The 17,319-nt window shown below is 40.1% G+C and overlaps 1 protein-coding gene across 3 annotated transcripts in view; it reads left to right on the top strand.

Annotated features, from left to right (window-relative positions):
• DNAAF1 (dynein axonemal assembly factor 1) overlaps positions 1–14,315 on the top strand; it is a 39,344-nt gene extending 25,029 nt beyond the window's left edge. For all 3 annotated transcript variants that reach the window (XM_016427772.2, XM_016427773.2, XM_016427774.2), the window contains exons 6-13: positions 162–328; positions 3,403–3,524; positions 5,719–5,885; positions 7,474–7,740; positions 8,947–9,047; positions 9,524–9,586; positions 11,214–11,580; positions 13,779–14,315. In XM_016427772.2, the coding sequence (XP_016283258.1) occupies positions 162–328; positions 3,403–3,524; positions 5,719–5,885; positions 7,474–7,740; positions 8,947–9,047; positions 9,524–9,586; positions 11,214–11,580; positions 13,779–13,885 (1,361 nt within the window). In that variant the 3' untranslated portion in view covers positions 13,886–14,315. The remainder of the gene's footprint in view (positions 1–161; positions 329–3,402; positions 3,525–5,718; positions 5,886–7,473; positions 7,741–8,946; positions 9,048–9,523; positions 9,587–11,213; positions 11,581–13,778) is intronic.
• Positions 14,316–17,319: the final 3,004 nt, after the last annotated feature.

Raw genomic sequence — 17,319 nt, forward strand, 5'->3', positions numbered from 1 at the left:
AACTCCTCATCATATCCATTACTTTTCCATGCTTCCTCATGTCCATTTCTTTTCCTGCTTCTATATGTCCGATTTCTATCACGTCCATTTCTTTCCTGCTTCTCAACCTTTTCAACAATCTTGTGTATTTATTGTTTAATCCTGCTGTAATTCTCTTTCAGCCTGTCTTCCAGTTCTAAATACACTGCAAATTGCCCACAATCATTTGGAAACTGTGGAAGACATCCAGCACCTAAAGGACTGCATCAGTATCTGTGTTCTGGACCTTTCCAACAACAAGCTGAGTGATCCTGATATTCTCTGTGTGCTGGAAGCTATGCCTGATCTGGTAATAAAGCCTAGTAAATTGCTCTTCATTCATTCTATCCATCAGCTAGTTAACAAGATTAATGAAATGCCTCAAAAGTTCTAGGGAAGTGATGGTGAACTTTTTGGAGATCATGTGCCATGCCCCCTTCCCCCCCACCCCCCATTGGGCTGCTGGGCAGAGAGGCAAGAGAAATGAAAAAATGTCCTCAGCACAGTAGAGAAGGGGAAGGGAGCAGTTTCCCCGAGTCCCTCTGTCTTTCCAGTAAGGAACTTTGGTGGGCAACAGCTCAAATACCCATAGAGAGGGTGCCCTTTTTGGCATGTGCTCCATATGTTCACCATCATGGTTCTAGGGATTCTCTTAGGTGCTAGAAGAACAAAGAATGAAGCCACTCCTTTTCTTGAAGGATCTAAGTCTGTCACTGTATCCTAATAATACCGTTTCATCTGCAACAAAGTATCATGCTCAGTTCTGGGGATCACACTTGAGAAAAAACATTCAGGAAAGACCTTCAAGTCTTACATCACTAGTTGTAGGACTTTGGGCTAATCATCTTAACCTCTCTCTGAGTCTCAATTTGCATATCTTTAAAATGAGGATAATGACATTTTTGCCCTATCTTTCTTAAAGGGCTGGTGGGAGGAAAGTGCTTTACAAGTGTGAGTTATAACTCACTGGATCATATCCAAAGGTGGGCAGACCAGATGGTGGGGTAACTGGAGATCATAGTTGATGGGATATGTAAACTGAAGATGAGGAGAATTAGGAGGGACCCATCCCTTCAAGGATGTGAGAAAGGGTTAGTTCTTGACTACAAAGGACAAAAAATAGGAGCAAAGAGGCAGATTGAAGCTTAGGGTAAGGGTAAACTTCCTGATAATTGGAGCTACTCTAAGGAAATGGACTTTGCCCCAGGGGGTAGTGAAATTCTTTAAAGAGAACCTGGGGGAATAAGAGGCTAGGTGGCTTAGTGGACAGAAAGCCAGACCTGGGTTCAAATCTCATCTCAGATACTTATAGCTGTGTGACCTTGGGCAAGTCACTTAACCCCCCATTGCCTAGGCCTTGCCTATCTATTGCTTCCAAGACAGAAGGTAAAGAGGAAAAGGAAAAAAAAAAAGGAGCATCCTATTCTAGAAGGCATTCCTGGATCTGGTGACCTTTACAGTCCCTTGCAAGTCAAAGAATCAGGAATTTGACAGGGAAAGCATATAAAATTTTGAAAATTTACTTAATCTCCTATTATCTTAATCTGATTACCCCCATTGAACCCCTAAAAACAAAAGAGGGATTCGTAAAATCCCAGGAATAGAAGAAGGGAGATCTTGGAAATGTACTTAATCCATATTATAACTGATCTCTTCTACCTCTGTTGAGTTGAGTTGAGTTGAGTTGATCAGTAAAGCCTGGCAGAGTCTGTCCCATAGTAACATTCCCAGAAGGTAATGCCAGAGGTGATGTCTCTTATTTCTAACAATTAGTACTTTTTTATTTAAAGTTGGTTCTGGTTGGAAAGGAAACACTGAATAAATTAGATATAGGTTGATACTAGTTAAATAGATTGAAGTAGAAAATAATTCCGTTACCAAAGATAGTATCGTGAATAAATTTATCTCTGAGTTTAGAGATAATTTCATAGGTTTACCCAGACTGCCAAAGAGGTCTAGGATAGACAAAAGATAAGGACCGCACCCCTACCCCAGATAAAGTAAAATACAGAGAATCACAAAGAAAAGCAATTCTATTGAAATAGAGGTATAGACTCCCTTGAGACTGGGAACCATGAACTTAGATTCTAGTCTTAACTCCCTAATTTTACTGAAAAGGAAACTGAGGCTTAGAGAAAGAAATTAGCCTGTTTAAAGTCACACAAAATAGGGGAGAAAATGGAAAGGAAATGAGTATTTATATAGTACCTATATATAGTATACCAGGTACTTTGTTAAGTGTTTTATGATTATTATCTTATTTGAATCCTCCCTAAAACCCTGGGAGGTAGGTGCTGTTATTATCCTCATTTTACAGTTAAGGAAAATGAGGCAGACTGAGTATTAGGACCGGCCTGCAGTCCCTATATATTTTTACCTGTGGGTAATAACCTGAGAAGGAGAAGGGAGACTAAGGAAAACAGGAGAATAATAAAGATTCAGAAACAACAAGTTAAAACACATGGGGAGTGCCGCAAACTCCTTAATGTTTCCCTTGGATAATTAATTAAAGGGAAACATGAGGAATAAGAAAACACGTGGGGAGTAGCAACTCCTCAATGCCTCCTATGGGCAGGAGAGTCCGAGCATTAATAGGAAGCATGGGGGTGACAGCGTTGTGAGGAAAGAGAGATCAGCAGGAAAAGATAGGACAGAGAAGTCAGAAGATCCAGGAAAGAAAGAGAGAGATTCACGCTTCTTCCCCAGTATTTATTGGGGGCTTTAGGAATGTGGATTGGGAGGTGATCAATGAATAAGTAACATGGCATAGGTTTTAACGTTGGTTGAATTGACAATGATGAGACCAAAGAGGTGGAGATTAACCTGACATGCGCCTTTCAAAGGAATGTGGTCTGACAAGGTGTGAGCTAGGCTCCTGTGGCCGCTCAGGAATTCTCTTGCCCTTTGGACTGTAACTTCTATACGATGATCATTAACTGATCTGACCATGTATCTGGTAAATGAATATATAGGATACAATAGCAATACATCAACCATACTTCCCAGATGCTAACATGCCTGGTATGCTACACTGAGGTAAGTGACTTGCCTAAGGTCACCCAGCTAGTAAGTGTCTGAGGCTGGATATAAACTCAAGTTTTCTTGACTCCAAACTAATCACTCTATCAACTGTACCATCAGATGCCTCGATCATCATTTACTTATAGCATAGCTTGCATTATTCTTGCAAATCTCATGAACATAAACTCAAACTACATGGTCAAAGCAAGGGGCTCCTAAACTGTCTGATAAAGGATTTGTAGACATGTAACTTTTTGTGCATATATAGCTCATTAATTCACAGCTTCTTAATGCATAGACCATAGAGATACCATATCAATTTTATTTCCAGTACTTAATTTTACTATGCTTCTTTGCTTATAGCGTGTATTGAATTTAATGGGAAACACAGTGATAAAGAAAATTATGCACTACAGAAGAACAGTTACCATTCGACTAAAAGTATTGACCTATCTGGATGATAGGCCAGTTTTTCCAAAGGACAGGTAAAAATAATTACAATGAGCTTAACGGCCTACATTTGTCTCTCACTTTATACTTCACCTCTTTTTCACAAACCTCTCATTTCATCTTCCTATAAAGAAAAGTCTGAGTACTTTATCCCTCTTTTACAGACGGAGAAACTGAAGCCGAGAGATTATCTCCTCCACTTATAGTCCTATGAATTGTTAAGTAACTAGAACTGGGACTCAAAGATTTTCTGACTCTTAAGTGATCAGTGCTCCCTGGATCAATTTTAATCTTTTTAAATGTTAGACATAAAGGCACACTTCAATAATTGAGATTCTTTTTTTAACCTGAGGAGAAAACTGGCATTAAGGAATGGAAAGTTTGAAATTTAGAACATTTTAAAGAGCAGGTTTTATTCTGCATTTTCAAATACATCCTAGCTTGAACCAGCTTAATTTATCAAGTTGAAGTTCTTAGGGATCTGCTCTAGATACTAGTTTAGAATATTAAGATATATACACACAAGGTGTACAAGGTAGCTCAATGGATAGCCAGGTCTAGAGATGGGAGGTTCTGGGTTCAAATCTGCCCTCGTATGTCCCAGCTGTGTGACCCTGGGCAAGTCACTTAACCCTAATTACCTTGCCTTTATCTCTCTTCTGCCCTGGATTGATTCTAAGACAGAAGGGAAAGATTTTAAAAAGGAAAAGACAGATTATATATTATATATTATATATATATTATATACACACACCATCATTGGACCAAACTTGCAGAACCTCCAGAGCCTACCTCCACAACAACAGACTGGGATTTTAAGGAAGGTGTGCAATCAAGTGACTTCTTTTTAAAAATTTTTATTATTTTTTTTATAAAAACCCTTACCTTCCATCTTGGAGTCAATACTGGGTATTGGTTCCAAGGCAGAAGAGTGGTAAGGGCTAGGCAGTGGGGGTCAAGTGACTTGCCCAGGGTCACACAGCTGGGAAGTGTCTGAGGTCAGATTTGAACCTAGGACCTCCCATCTCTAGGCCTGGTTCTCAATCCACTGAGCTACCCAGCTGCCCCCTCAAGTGACTTTTTAAAAAGGAAAATTAACTCATAACCCATTTTCTTTTCTTATGCTAAAATTGTTTACAGATAGGATCACTTGTTTTCCACTGAGAGAAAACCATTTAGTTGCCCATTGATGTGCTCTGTATTTTCCTTTAAACTATAGATTTTTCAATCTCTCACATACCCTACACCCCTAGGTTTTTCTGAGATATTCTTTGCTTTTCTTTCTTATGTAATATTTTATCTTTTCCTCAATTACATGTAAAAACAATTTTTAATTTTGGTTGTTTGTTTGTTTTTAATTTTTGAGTTATAGTCTCCCCTCTCTCCTTCCCTCCTTCCATTCTCTCTCCTCTCTTCTCCCCTCCCTGAGAGGGCAAGTAATATGATATAGATGTTTACATGTTTAATAATATAAAGCATTTTTCCATGTTAGTTATTTTATGGTAGAGAATTCAAACAACAATTAAAAATGAAGAAAAAGTGAAATATGATGCTTTGACCTATATTCAGACTCTGTGCTTTCTCTGGATGCAGATGCCATTTTTCATCCTGAGTTCTGGGAATTGATTGTCTTGGATCACTGTATTGGCTAAAAATAGCCTAAGTCAGTGATGATGAACCTTTTAGAGAGATAGTGCTGGGTCTGCCCCTACCCCATCACCCAGACTGAGTGCTGGGCTCCTCCCCCACACACATGCCAGGTGTGCCCTGCCCCCCCTTACCCCACACAGGGAGGGAGGAGGTACTCCCATTGGGCTGCTGGGCTCAGGGGCAGGTGAAGTGAGTGTAGAGAGGGGGAGGAGAATGGCACTCTGCCACCTATGAGCTGCCCACCTTTCCCCCTGTGCATTCCCATTGGGCTCTTGGGCAGAGGGCCAGGGAAGTGGGGGAGAGAGCAGCCCTGAAACAGTCCCTCCACCTTTCTAGTAACGAACTGGGGGGGGAAGGGGGCTGGCAGCCACGTGCCCACAGAGAGTGTTTGGCGTGCCATCTTTGGTACCTATACCATAGGTTCACCATCACTGACCTGTCATTCACAGTGGATCATCAGTATATAAAATTTTCCTGATTCTGCCTACTCCCTTCGCAACAGTTCACATAGGTCTTTCCAGGATTTTCTGAAATCTTCTTGCTCACCATTTCTTCTATATGTTTTTCTCTTCTAAACAGAGCCTGTGCAGAAGCTTGGGCCAAGGGAGGGAGTGAAGCTGAGAAGGAAGAGAGGGGAAGATGGGAAACCAAAGAGCGGAAGAAGATTGAAGAGAGCATTGAAGCGCTGGCCACAATTAGGCAAAGAGCACTGGAGAAAAAGAGACAGAGAGAAATGGCAGAAAAAGGTATCGTGTGGAGAAGGAGCCCACATGGGATCCCTTCTCTAAGCTAGCTTGAGCTAGCTTAACTTAACACCAGCAACTTGCTGATGCTGACCTCGAGTCACTGAACACAAACACTCTGTGGCTGTGTGATCCTTGACATGTCACTTAATTATTCATTGCCCTGGACAACTTGTATAAATGGCCAATCTGTATCATAGAAGAATTTGTATATTGGGGGTTCCAGAGACCAATGAAATCACTGACTTTGATTTCTGGCTCATAACCTTAACCTAAAAGTAGCCCATATATAATTGCCTCAGCACTGCTCATCTTCAGACTGGCAGACAGGACCTGACCAAATACAGAGAAAAATTGGACTCGGACTATGGAGAACAGTTAATTTTTTTTAATTACCCTTGTTGAGCATATAATTAAATAAGTTTTAGTAACTTTAGCTCTTACATTCATAATTTTGTACTAATTTAATTGACTTTAAGTCAATGAATTTTTTAAATCAATTTTTAAAAAAATTATTATTATGCCTGTTATAGATTTTCCAATTACTTCCTTTTCTCTCTCTGTCATGATGCAGAAACAGCTCCTTGTTCTTGAAGGCTGTGTCAGGAGAGGGCAGGCTAGGAGGTTCTACTAAGTAAAGTCAAAGAAGAAAGCAGGAAATGCCTCAGATGGCACCAACAAATTGTGTGTCACCGGTCATCTGAGCAAGGGGCCCAGCCAGCTAGGCGTCAGGGGGATGAATTTTTTGACTAAAGCCATTCTTCCCATTGGCCCATCAGAGAGGCCTGTGGTTAGCAGAGGAGAAGTCATCCCAGCCCAAGCAGCAGAATTCAGGCTCAGGTCTTCCCAACTCCTTGTACATCCTGGGTGTTCTGAGGATCCCTTGCAGGGACCTCTTGTCCCAAGTGCGTGCATTAATCGTGCTTCCAGAATGTTTCTGAATCACTGCTGGGCACTTGCCCTCTGCTGCTTGGTGCTGCTACTTCACACCTCCAAGGAACATTGCCTCCACAGTGAGCTCATAAGCTGCTAGAAGGCAGGAGATGTGTCATATGCTTTATTATATCCTCATTGGCGCCCTACTTTCACTTGGGTTCTAGGGTGCTGGGCACACCCAACTCCCACTCACAGACAGCTAGTGCTCTGACCTGCCCAAAGGATATACTTCAGAGCTGGGGTGGGACAGGAGGAGTCATCACTATCATCCTCCTCCTCCTAGCTAGCATTTTGTTGTATAGCCTTTAAAGATTTGCAAAGAACTTTACAAAAGCATTGATCCTCATGGCAACCTTGGAAAGGAAGTGCTATTATGATCTCTATTTTACAGATAAAGAAACTCAGGCAGGCAGAGGTTAAGTGACTTGTCCAGGGTCACACCACTCATTAGTGTCAGATCTTCCAAGACTCCTTCTATCTACTGCTCTCTTTAGCAACCCTCAGTCTGTGAAAGGAGTATGTGCCTGTGAGGTGCATGTTTAGGGGGGGCTCCCTCTCATAGGGATGGCAGATGAGACAGACCCCATCCGTTCCTAATATGCACACAGACATTAGTCTTAAGTGTTCTTCATGTTAACTGTCTTACTTCTCATAGGAGAGATTCCAACGGCCAACAAGAGCCAGAGCGCAGAACCAGGCACAGAAGGAAGTCAGAAGCCCCCTGCTCAAGAAGAAGTACAGCAGAAAATAGAGAAATTTGTTAAAGAGAGTTTTGATGCCCAGGATGAAGCCTTTCCTGAAGACTCAAATATGAAAAATAAGCAACCTATAGAAGCTAAAGGAGAAAATCAAGAGAAGAGCTCAGACTCAGATTTTCAAGAGAAAGATGCAAAGCCCTCAGACTCCAGCACTGCACAGAAAGGTAATTGCAAGCCAAGAGATTCACATGAGCAGAAACCAGAGCTGGGTGTTATTCCCTCTGATTAATTTATAGAGGTAACATCCACTGAGAGATGTCAACAATAAATAAATCAAATCTGAGAGTCAAGTGAAGTATTCTTTAGTATTGGAGTGATAATTCAGTGTCTCTACTTATTGCCCAGAAGGTGGAAATCTCATGGTAGAATAAACCCAGGTAATCAAATGGTGCTAAGCTTGCCTTGTTTCCAAATTCTTTCTCTTTGCCTTAAATTCAGGCCAATGCAGAGTTTTCCCTGAGGCCACCACTTGTTGGCAGTCACATGAAGAGGTTTGTGCCCAGTCTGGATGATCTCTGCCCCCCAGCAGCTCTCCAGCCCATCCTTTTCCATTCTTTGGCTTCGCGCTGTTCACTTGACCATTTCATGGCTTTTTGTTCCTCAGCCCCTTCTATCCCCACTGATCTTGGAGAACCAATAGATATGCCTGCCTGGGCCAGCTCACAGCCTTCTTGGCCCTGATGGCCTCTCAAGAGGCAGCTGGGTAAATGCAGAATCAGGAGCCAGGGTTTGGGATAGTCTTCCTGCCCTGATGACATGCAGTGTCTGCTCTTGCTAGCAGCCTTCCATAATCCCTCAGGTCCTGAGGTTAGTGCTTATATCTTTTAGGTTGATTTTATTTTAAATTGGTTGCTTCCTGGGACCTGACAAGGAGGAACTCGCCTCAGTACCAGGCCTCCAAATGATACTTGTACACGAATGCCATCCAGATATTGTAGATTGTTGTTAGCAGTTATCCCAGAGTGACTTTTTCCATCAAGATTTTTAGTAGGAGATTAGTGTTGACACCAAGAGAGCCAACTAAACATGCTTAGTCATTTTTACCTTTAAATTCATTGACAGTTCCTTAGTCACTGCAGGTCATTATCCAGATTCTTTGTCCATCCATATTCATTGTTCCTTTGCTAGGGTCATGTGAAGTAGATGTATCTCCTTTTCCTTCTAGTCCTGGATTTTTACATTTGCCTTATTTTGCAAAGCTTTCTTTGTAGGAGGGTGGCCCTTTCTCACTTTTCCAGTCACTTCATCCTAGACCTTGGCTCTATTTTCCTTTGTCCACCTTACTCTTGGACCTCTTTCCTCTGTTTATCAACTAAAAAACTGCTTATAAAATTAATTCTAGGATATATGCAACATTTACTGTTCCTTAGAATCAACATTAAAAGCTCTGAGTATGAAGAAGACAGACCTGGATGAAGCTAAAGAATTAGAAATCATTGAATTGGAGGCAAAGAACAAGCTTTTCATTGATGTATGTTCTCATCTGTGGTGACTAATCTTTGTTTTATACTTAGTAGAATATCTAGTCAAGTATGGCTTAGTTGGCCAAACACCCAGATTCGTGTAAATTTCCATTTGCCATGCCATTGCATCAGAGGGTGCTGCTTGGTGTGGCATGAAAAACACAAGACTGAGAATCAGATGTTCTGTTCTCTGCTCTACCACTAATATGTCCTATGAACTTGGACTTGTAACTTAACCTCCTTCGGCCTCAGTTTTCTCCTCTATAAAATATGGGGTTGGACTAAAGCTCTGGGATCCATTCCATCTCTAATATTCCATAAATATTAAGCATTTTCATTTGATATCTGTATCACGGAGGGGGGAAGTTAGAGCATCATTAGATAATCACCCCACTTTTCTGCTTTACCTGGTGAACACACCTCTCGGGACATTTTCACCCTTCCCCCTTTCCCTGGTGACATATTTTGTGGTTTAATCCTTCAGGATCTTCCTGATTTAGAAGACATAGAATTTAATGAGACTTTGCCTGAAGATTTAGATGAAAAGGTAAGTGTCATCAATGATAAGAGTTTATTTTCCCTTTACATCTTTGGTTTAATATCATAATTCTGGGCTATAGTTTCTTGCTCTACCAAATAAACCCCTTTTTTTTTTACCTTTACCTTCTGTCTTAGAATTAATAGTGTATATTGGTTCTAAGGCAGAAGAGTGGTAAAGACTAGGGAGGTAAAGGCAATGGGAGTTATGTGACTTACCCAGGGTCACACAGCTAGGAAGTATCTGAGGCCAGATCTGAACCTAGGACCTCTCATCTCTAGGCCTGGCTTTCAATACACTGAGCCACCCAGCTGCCCCCTGTCCTCTCACTTCTTAAAAAAAGTGTTATTAGGATAATGCAGGCACAACTTGCATAATTTTATAGTCCACTCTGAACATGGTGAATGCATTATAATCTAACCCCATTGAAATCGTGAAAAACACTGCAATATTATTTGGCTAGTCACCGACTTATTCCTCTGTTCCTTGTAACTGACTGCCGCCTTTAATAATGTTTCATCTAACCCATATCTTCTATCTTGGTAACAGTTCTAAAACAGAAGAGTAGCAAGGATTAGACCAGTCAGGGTTAAGTAACTTGCCCAGGGTCGCACATCTAGGAAATGTTTGAGGCTAGATTGGAACCCAAGACCTCCAGTCTCCAAGATTTGTTCCCTATCCTCTAAGCTACCTACAGTGTTTTTGCAAAACCAATGAAAGATAAGTCTGTTCAGTATGTCTCTGTAATATGTGTGTATTATAGAAATCTTAATGTATCCATCCTTTATATGTGTATGAGAGCATGTATATGGAGAGTAAGAAAGAGATAGAACTATGTGGTGTGATGACTAGTCAGAATTGTCAGCCCATCATGCCATTGTGCCCAGGTACCTTTTTTTTTAACCATGACCTTTGTCTTAGAATCAATACTGTGTCTTGGTTCCAAAGCAGAAGAGCAGTAAGGAGTAGGCAATGGGGATTAAATGACTTGCCCAGGGTCACACATCGAGGAATTGTCTGAGGCCAGATTTGAACTCGGGGCCTCTCGTCTCCAAGCCTGGCTCTCTATCCACTGAGTCACTCAGCTGCCTCCACCCTTGTACTTGTAAAGGGAAGGATAATGAATCACCATGCATTTATGAAGCAATACTTTGAGCTAAGCCCTAGGCTAGGCCTGGGAATATAGAAACAAAAATAAAGCCATTCTTGTCCTCAAGGAGCTCACATTCTTTGGGGAGGACAGGGAGATGTGAAAGACTTCATGGAGAAAATGCTTGAATTGATCTCTGAAGGAAACTAGCAATCCTAAGAGACAGAGACAGACAGAGAGGAAATGCCCAGGCCTAAGGGAGAGCACATACCACGGTGCTGGGCAAGAGACGGAGTGTTGTGTGTGAGGAGCCAGAAGGGTGAATTGGCTGCACTGTGGAGGGTGGGAGGTGAGTCATGTGACCCTGGAAGCCTTAGAAGGCCAGCAGCGGAGCTGGGTGTGTGACCCTGGAGGAGAGGGCGAGTACATGGCTCCTCTTCTGTGTGGGTGTGGGAAATCTGGATCATGGAGCACAGCCAAAATGACATTCGGCACCTCGGAAGTGGCATATCACTGGTTTATGTGGTTTTTTTCCCCTTTTACTAGAAAGGCCCTATTCCAAAAATTGAAATAATTTCTGGAGCAAGTGATGACAGTGATGTGGAAGAAGACCACACAATACTAGCAATGAAGGACAAAATGTCTCCTGATGCACTTTCTAATATATTTACCATTTCTAAAGACACCTCCAAGAAGACCGTCTCACCCCTTTCCGAAATATTGGAAACAGAGTCAAACAGAAACTTGGAAAGCCCAAAGGACCACCCAAAGTTTTCGGTACCATTGATTCAAGAGATCAGCAAAAAGCTGTTGGAGGAGTCATCAATGGCACCAACCTGTAATAAAGAAGGAAACCCACAACCTCTTCCAAATGTAGACAAGGATGGTACTCCAGGTTCTCCCTCCCTGTCAGGTAATACAGAACTTAACAGGCACGTCGGAGGTTTGTTTCTTCTCTGAAAATAAACTTGTCCTTCCTTCCTTCTCCTTTCTCTTCTCTCTCTCTCTCCCCCTCCTTTCCCCTTACTTTCTGCCTTAGTATCATTTCTAAGACAAAGGCTAGGCTGTTAGGCTTAAGTGACTTGCCCAAGGTCACAAAGCTCAGAAGTGTCTGAGGTCAGATTTAAACCCAGGTCCTCCTGACTCCAGGCCTAGTGCTCTACCCAGTGAGTCAACTAGCTACCTTGACTTGTATTATCTTGAAAATAGTCTCTGAGGAAAGAATCTGGCCTGAAAGGGAGGGATCATGGGGGTCATTTGGTCAGGAAGGAAAGGCCCAAAGGTACTCATTGTGTCATAGGTTGTAAGAAGCAGAGCTGGGATTTGGGCCTGGGTCCCCTTGAATGCAAGGCTTGTTCCATTCTCCCATCTAGAATGGCTATGAAGCTGTCAGTTCTACTGACAGTATCCAGTGATCATTCAATATGGCAGACTCTCAGATTTAAAAGAGATAAATTGATGCTTCAATATAATCTAGAGTTTCTTTCATGATGGAATCTTTCTATGCTTCAAATCCAAAAGGTGACAGTTGGCCATGTTTCACATCTTTTTTTTTTCCATTTGAAACCCCATTTAACAAAATGTGAGGTGATTTTTAATCAAGCTTTGACACTTCTGTCATTCGATTAGGATTGGGAATATAAAACAAATGCCCTGGACACAAATTAATTACTCTTGGATAATTAATCTTCTATCGAGTAAAAATACTGAGTTACTTACACTGATATAGTAGTGCTTTCTTCACAACAACTCCTATCAAATAAGGAGTATATTATTCCCCCCTTCTTATAAAGGAACTGAGACTCAAATTGAATAACTTCCCCAAGATCACACAACTAATTATCAGCCCAATTGTCCAAATGCAGGTCTTCGAATGCCAAGCCCCATGTTTTAACCTCTTGATAAATCACATCTACCAGTTAAAAAATTCTACTTAAGTCCTGGTTTTCCTCTTTGCTCTATACTATTTTATTGTGGTCTCTCTTCTTCTATTGAAGAACAAAACAAACCCATTTAAAATCATGTACTTAATAAGGAAATAACATATGAAAAATTAGTAATAAAATTAAATTTTCAAGTAATTTACATCAGAAATGGAAACATTGAAGGTTAAAATATAGTATATAGTTCAATGGCAGAAATTCTGATAGCATGGTCACATAATATAAAGAAAATTTATCCTAATAACTTCACTAACTCCAAATGACTTGAACTCTCTTTGCTTTACATCCCATGGACTGTCATTCCTACACTTAGACTTTTGTGATGTTCCTCTTGTTGATGACAAACACATGGATAGGGTTAGTTTTCTTGAATTGGGAAGGACAGCAACAGATAAAGCTAAGAACCAAAAATACATGCAATCCTTGCTGAGTGATGAAGGCTGATGAATGAGTAAATGATTCCTGTTTGATTCTTACATTAAAATTTTAGTTGGCATGCTTATTGGAGACTGTTAGCACATTAATATGGCCTTTGTTGAATATTACTGGACTCTGAGGAAGCCAGGTGGCTCCATGGAAAGAGAGCCAGGCCTAGAAATGAGAGGTCCTGTGTTCGAATTAGCCCTCAGATACTTCTAGGTGTGTGATCCTAGGCAAGTGCTTCATCCTTACTGCTTTTCTGCTTAGTATTCTAAGATAGAAAGTAAAGATTTGTTTTTTTTTTTAAAGAATGAATATTCAGGGTCCAGTGCCAAAGCTTAGGAGGTCTAGTTCCGATTTGTTGTGAAATTGCATGTATTGCTTCATACATTGATATGCTCAGAAGCTCAGGGGAAAAAACATTCCTGGACCCTGTGGCTAGGATGTAGTCATAGCATATCTATATAAAATAGTATAGAGGTTGCTTTTTCAATAGCTTATTGTGGTTAGAGTGATTAAGTAGCCAGCGTGGGATACTTTCCAAAGATGTATAAATTAGCCAAGCTGAGAATTATATTAAATAATTTTCTGTTAAACAGTGAATTCTATTAGATGCCACAAATATAATGGAATTATGGAAAGTTTCTTTACATTAGCTTGTCTCGTAACAGAATAAACAGATTTCAGTAAATATGTTGTATCATACTTTTCAGGAATAAGGCTGATATTTTGCATTGTGTTTTAACAGGAAGTGATACTTCAAAATATAAGGTGAAATTATTGACAGAGACTGAAGAATTCCTTGTGCATGGGATCAAGGAAGGCAATGAAGACATTGAATTCGGGCTAGATTAAATATCAAAGATGGACTTTGTGGGACATTTATTTTCCCACAGGTACACCAGTTTTAAGGGCAGTTAGGTAAATCTGTTGGATTCTGGGGTCATGACCCTAAGAGATACCTTTACTGTCTACAAAAAATAATGCTGATTATTTTGGCTTTGCTCCACCCCCAGAGAGTACTATTTCCAGATCAATAGCATGAGGATGGGGAAAAAAGATATGGCAGTCTTAGTTAAGAAAGAGTACCAAGTCCTATACTGTGCCAGGTACTTCTAGGTAATAGCTATTTAGAATGTTGACTTATTCTTTTAGCCTTTGTAAAATATGTAAAACATAATTCCTCATTTCATAGTGTATGTTTTATTTTCCTGGTTTAACTAGTATTACTATATTATATAACTATATGTTTTCCTTTTGAGCTTTATAAAAATTTCAAAATCAATTTTGAGAATCTGTATTTATTTTCACATATAATTCTATCCTTTAAATATACACTGAAGGCAAATTTATCCTGTTACCATTTGCTTATAAATTTGGAACAAAATATCATCTCATGAAATTTTGTGAGAGGTTTCTTTTTCCCAAAATAATTTTATCACAGACCTAAAAACATTTCACAGTATAAAACAGTACACTTGATTCAGTTCAACAAATATTAATTAAGCTTTTCTGTGTGTAAACCCTCCAAACTAGAAAATCAAAAATATTTACTTTTTTTGATAAAAAAAATAAAAAAGAGGAAAATTGGTAACAACACATGCTGTAAATTTTAACAAAACACTGTATATAACAACTTACTTGCTTTGTCTCCCTTCCAATCTCCCTACAGTCTGAATAAGTATTAAATATTGTTGGCTTGGGTTTTTTAAAAACATAGTTGAAAGAAATGGATATGTTTTAATTATGCTAACTTCATATAAAATTTCCCTGTTTTTACTCTTCATAGAAAAGTGTTCTATTTTACTGATATGACACAATTTAGTTATTTCCTAATCATTGGACCCAGTTGTTTAATTTTTTTGCTATTTTACACAAAATAGCTATGAATGCTTCTATTTATAGATTTAGATTTTTTTATTTTTTACTTTTTTTATAACAACCATTTCTTGGGGTCAAAGGGTATGATCAGTTTTATAACTATTATTGTACATTGCCAGGTTGTACCAATTTATTATCCCACCAGTGATTTGTATACCTGTTTTCTCATAGCCTCACTGATGCTGAATTTTATTGTTTTCTAATATATATATATAATTTTTTACCAAATAGTGTATAAAACACTAAAAGTTGTTTTAATTTTTATTTCTCTGATTTTTAGAGTTTAAACACATTTTCAGGAATTTATATGAACCATATATATGTCTCCTCTTGAAGTACTCATTCAACAAGCATTAAGTGCTTACTGGATACAAGGTGCTGGGTATATACAAAAACAAAATATTTAGTCCCTTTCCACAGGGAGTTTATATTTCATTAGTATATTTACTCGGATGAGTAAATAGGAACTAGCTGAGGAGGAAGACAGCACTAATAGCCAAGAGAAGTAGGAAAAACTTTCTATAGGAGGTGGCACATAAGTCAAGCCTTGAAAGAAGCTAAAGATTTTAAGTAGAGGCCAGAATTTCTGAGGGAGTGAAAGCTACCCATGGAGCAACAAAGGTGAAGGCCAGTATGCTCCCATTTGGGAGCTCCTGAGGTCTCCCCACCCTCCAGAATATGGCTGCAACCCCCTTATTTTGTGCAGATAAGACTGGGGCTTAGAGTTGGCAAAGAACTTGTACAGGTCACAAAAGCCACACCTCTCACTTGAACTCGAGGCCTCTGACCCTAAAGCCAATATTTCCATTTTCTGTCATGCTGATCATTGCCACACCAGCATCTTACTTGGGTGCCTAGTCCTAGAACATGTGAGCTGCCCAGGGTCCTAGATAAGTATGAGGGCTAGGACTTGAATCTAGGTCTTGTGAAAATAAAACCAAGACTCCCTTGACTACACTACTCTGTTCACTGGTGTCATTCTGGCAGCATCATGCAGTAGAAGTTACATGAATCTGGTTCTGCCTCCTCCTGGGACACCTTGGACAATTTAACACCTCTGGCCTCAGTTTTCCCTTCTGTAATACAAGGAGGCTGGACTAGATATCTCTAAGGCTCTAGATTTTGTGAAGTTTAATGGATTTTAAAGGTAGCCAGGATCCTGGGGTACTTATCGCAATCCACTGGCAAGTTGGGTCCTCAGATAGTAGTAGCTACATCTGAGAGTTTTAGGGTCACCCTTGAGAAGTTGTTGGCTCAAACGAACATTCTTATGTTCTCTCCGGTATTAATCTTCAGTGGTTACTGTCCCAATATTATGGAACAACTTGATAAATGTTCCACTCTCCATTTAGCCAGATATCTCCACTGATATCACCAGCAGGCAATTAACCTTAGTTAAGTTTTACAAAAATATATTTTACTGAGATCAAGATCAGAAGTAAATCAGTAAAATAAGCATTTATTAAGTATTTACTGTTTACGATGTTAAGGCACCAAACAGCCCCTTATTCTCAAGGAACATTCATTGCAATAGTGGAGATGTGAAAACAATTATGTACAAATAAGATTATATGTATATATATATGCATATATATATAATACATGTACAGTATAAACTGGAGACAATTAACAGAGGGAAGGCACTAGCAATAAGAGTTTAGAGAGGGGCAGCTACGTGTCTCAATGGATTGAGAGCCAGAACTTCAAATCTGACCTTAGACACTTTCTGGCTGGGTGACGCTGGGCAAGTCTCTTCACCCCCGTTGCCCAGCCCTTATCGCCCTTCTACCTCAGAACCAACACCCAACAGTATCGATTCTAAGACTAAAGGTAAAGGAGATGAGAGAACGATGATGAGCTAGAACGGGATCGTTGTCCACAAAGGGGTTCACCTTGGCCGAAGGAGAGATGCAAAATAAGGGAGATGGTGAAAGAAGGCATCTGGGTGATGGGAGGGAAGGGGGGAAGAGAGAACTTTCAGAAAATGGCCTCAGTTTTTTTTACTGCAATGTGAGGATATGTGGCAAGGTTCTCCGCTGGGGTTGTGGGGAGTGGGAGCTATGGAAGAATTGTCTTGTTACGGCGAGGGTTCAGTTGAGATTATGTAACAAACATGTAGTTGATCCAGAAACAGAGGCACATCTAAGCTGGGTAATACTCTTCTCTCTACCACTGGCACTCGACCTTAAAGTGGTTGTTATAAAGTTACAAAGCCTACCTAGCTCACTGCCAAAGGCAAACTAGTAGCCTGATTGAAGAAGGTTGCTACATTGGATCAGTAGCTATAAACTGCCATTAAACTGCTGTGGACTCCGATTCCGGACTTGTGGGTCGTCCTCTGACCTGTCAAGGCTCACAAGCTTCCATCTCCTACACTTACTCCCTTAAAGTAGGAAAGTGACAGAAAA

Source organism: Monodelphis domestica, chromosome 1 (assembly GCF_027887165.1).
Source record: "Monodelphis domestica isolate mMonDom1 chromosome 1, mMonDom1.pri, whole genome shotgun sequence".
Taxonomy (NCBI): Eukaryota; Metazoa; Chordata; class Mammalia; order Didelphimorphia; family Didelphidae; genus Monodelphis; species Monodelphis domestica.